The sequence below is a fragment of the Notothenia coriiceps genome, unplaced genomic scaffold (assembly GCF_000735185.1).
Source record: "Notothenia coriiceps isolate Sejong01 unplaced genomic scaffold, NC01 NC01_scaffold00028240, whole genome shotgun sequence".
NCBI classification, from domain to species: domain Eukaryota; kingdom Metazoa; phylum Chordata; class Actinopteri; order Perciformes; family Nototheniidae; genus Notothenia; species Notothenia coriiceps.
This window is the reverse complement of record NW_011360941.1, coordinates 8,115-10,583: the sequence shown is the minus strand read 5'-3', so window position 1 is coordinate 10,583 and position 2,469 is coordinate 8,115. Positions and strand designations below refer to the sequence as shown.

The 2,469-nt window shown below is 41.5% G+C and overlaps 1 protein-coding gene across 1 annotated transcript in view; it reads left to right on the top strand.

Annotated features, from left to right (window-relative positions):
• Positions 1–237: 237 nt before the first annotated feature.
• LOC104958080 (retinitis pigmentosa 1-like 1 protein) overlaps positions 238–2,469 on the top strand; it is a gene marked incomplete at its 5' end in the record, with an annotated part of 7,423 nt that continues 5,191 nt past the window's right edge. Inside the window, one exon of the mRNA XM_010785790.1 lies at positions 238–276. Within this exon, the coding sequence (XP_010784092.1) occupies positions 238–276 (39 nt within the window). The remainder of the gene's footprint in view (positions 277–2,469) is intronic.

Below are 2,469 nucleotides of genomic sequence, written 5' to 3'. Positions count from 1 at the left end.
GGTATTTGTGTTTAAAATATAAGAAGTCAAAGTCAAAAAGTTGTCGGAAAAATAAGTAGTGGAGTAAAGTACTGATACCAGAACAATGTACTTAAGTGCAATAACAAAGTATTTGTACTCCAGTACTTCCCATCTCTGGTACACCGTTCATATAAACACGCACACATGCCTTCAGTCCGCTCCACACACATCTGGTTGTTCCTCCTCTCCAGCTGTTTCTCTCTCTTTCTCTTCCAGCTCCGGCTAAAGACATCGAGGCGGCGCTTCATCCGAACGGTGAGAGACACTTTAATCACTCTGACAGCTGCTCCCACAATGCATCTCACATGTCCTGAGCTAAAGACAAAGGACACATCTGTTCCACAGCATGATATCTTTTCTTTCTACTTGCTATGTTGAGTTTCGGTGTCAAAATGCAGAAATCAGTTGCCGTTGATAAAGCCAGATCCTCCAGTTATGAGGCACACTTTAATCAGAAAAAGGCACATCATTGTTCATTTAACGCATTCAAACTGAAGCCATTGTGAACAAATCAATACATTAAATCAGGAACCATCAAGTGTACTCAGAATACTTCCATGTGCACATAGTTAGTGTTGTTAATGAAGTCTACTTATTATATATCAAAGTCAACTTTATTGTCAATCTTTCAGTTTGTGTGTACAGAGAGAGAGATCGAAATACCGTTTCCCACAGTCCAGTACAAAATACAAATATATATACAAATACGTATATACATATATATACACAATCAACAGACACATGTAATAATTAGTGCTGTGGACATTAAAAAGAGACACATCAAGGTTTTTATATATTTTCTGTGGCCAAACTTATCATGCATTATCACCGGCAGCAGCAAGACTCAAAATCACAAGCAGACAAGAAGGGGTTTAGTCGAGTCTTTAATCCAAAGAAGGCAGAAGTATAAAAGGATTGGGGGCAGGTGAGGCTTAGGTGAGGGAGAGAGGACATTATCCAGGATGTGACTGAACCTAAATCTGCAAATCAAAACTAACGTGTTGTAAATATCTCTGTCTCTCTTCTTCTTCTTCTTCTCTCTGCGCCAAACGGGGATCCTGCAGCTCTGAAGGTAAGACACAGTTTTATTCTCCACTCACTCTGAAACAGAATACAACCTGCTTTTAACATGTTTGATATAACCTTGCATGAAAGCTTTTAAACACTGAATGTTATTCTACATAAAGTCCTTATTGACATCAAAAACTGATGGTGTTTTTCAGTAATCCTGCTTCCAAGAAAACTAAACGACAATCAAAAACACCACATATGTTTCAAAAGTAATAACTAACAATAGACTCTGACATGTTAATGTTGTATTGTCAGAGTGTGAAGTCATGATGATCTGTATAAGAAGAGTTGATCGTGCGATGACATGCCACAGAAAGTGATCATTCTCAAACCAAAAATAAATCCATAGAAAACACAGCTTTGGTGACGTTGGATTAGCTAACACGATATAGCATGAGTTGGCCATGAAGAAAGGACCAGCTTAAAGAAGCGAAATTGATAAGATGACGTTTGTGATGAAAAATTCTGAAGCAATAGGCGCGTTCACACCGCAGTACTTTTCCCGCTTTAGTTCCGATATAGTTCGAAATGTCGCGTTCACACCAAAAAGAGCCGGAACTAGAACTTAGTTCATGAGAACCTTTTCCGTCCAGGGACTTCCGTGGGAGAAAAAGGTTCCTATGTCTGATTGGCTGGGCGGATTGCAAACCACGCCCCGTAAAACTCCCAAAAAGTTTTGTGAAACCGCCATTTTATTATCCTCGCATTAGCATTGTTAGCATTAGCATTAGCCTAGCGCACAGACACAGAGACACTAACTTATGGCAACACAAAAACAATTATGGGAGCGGTGGAGATGAGGAGGTGTCTGCGTTCTGGCGATTTACTCGGAAGGCTTCAGTAGAAGCTGCTGGGAGTCCCAGTCAACTCCGGGGACTTCCGGCCGGGGACTCCGGGTGGCAGGATATGCCGGGAAGTTGTTTGCGGCCTGCCAGTAAACCCAAAGCAGCAGAAGAAGAAGTGACGTCAGCGGCTTCATTTGCTAGTCCACCCAGAGGGACTTATTCCGGTGTGAACGCGATCTGTACTTAGTTCATGAGAACTAAAGAGTTCTGATGAACCTTTGTGGGAAAAGCACTGCGGTGTGAACGCGCCTAATGGAGTCGAAACTCAGAGAGACACGAGGAGAGATGGAGCTTTGATGGCAAACAGCTGAAGGTTTATTTGGAGTTACGGCCGGAGAATTCACAAAGACATGTGCTGCCAAACCAATTCTCAAGATATCGTCTTAACCAGTTCAGAGTGTAATAATCAACATTCTTCATCAGTGAGACTATAAAAAATATGACCCCTGAATCTAACTAGAGCTGTTTTCCATAGAAGATAATGTGCGCCAGGGAACCTACGTAAGGGAAAAGAAAGGCTTCTAGATGTCTC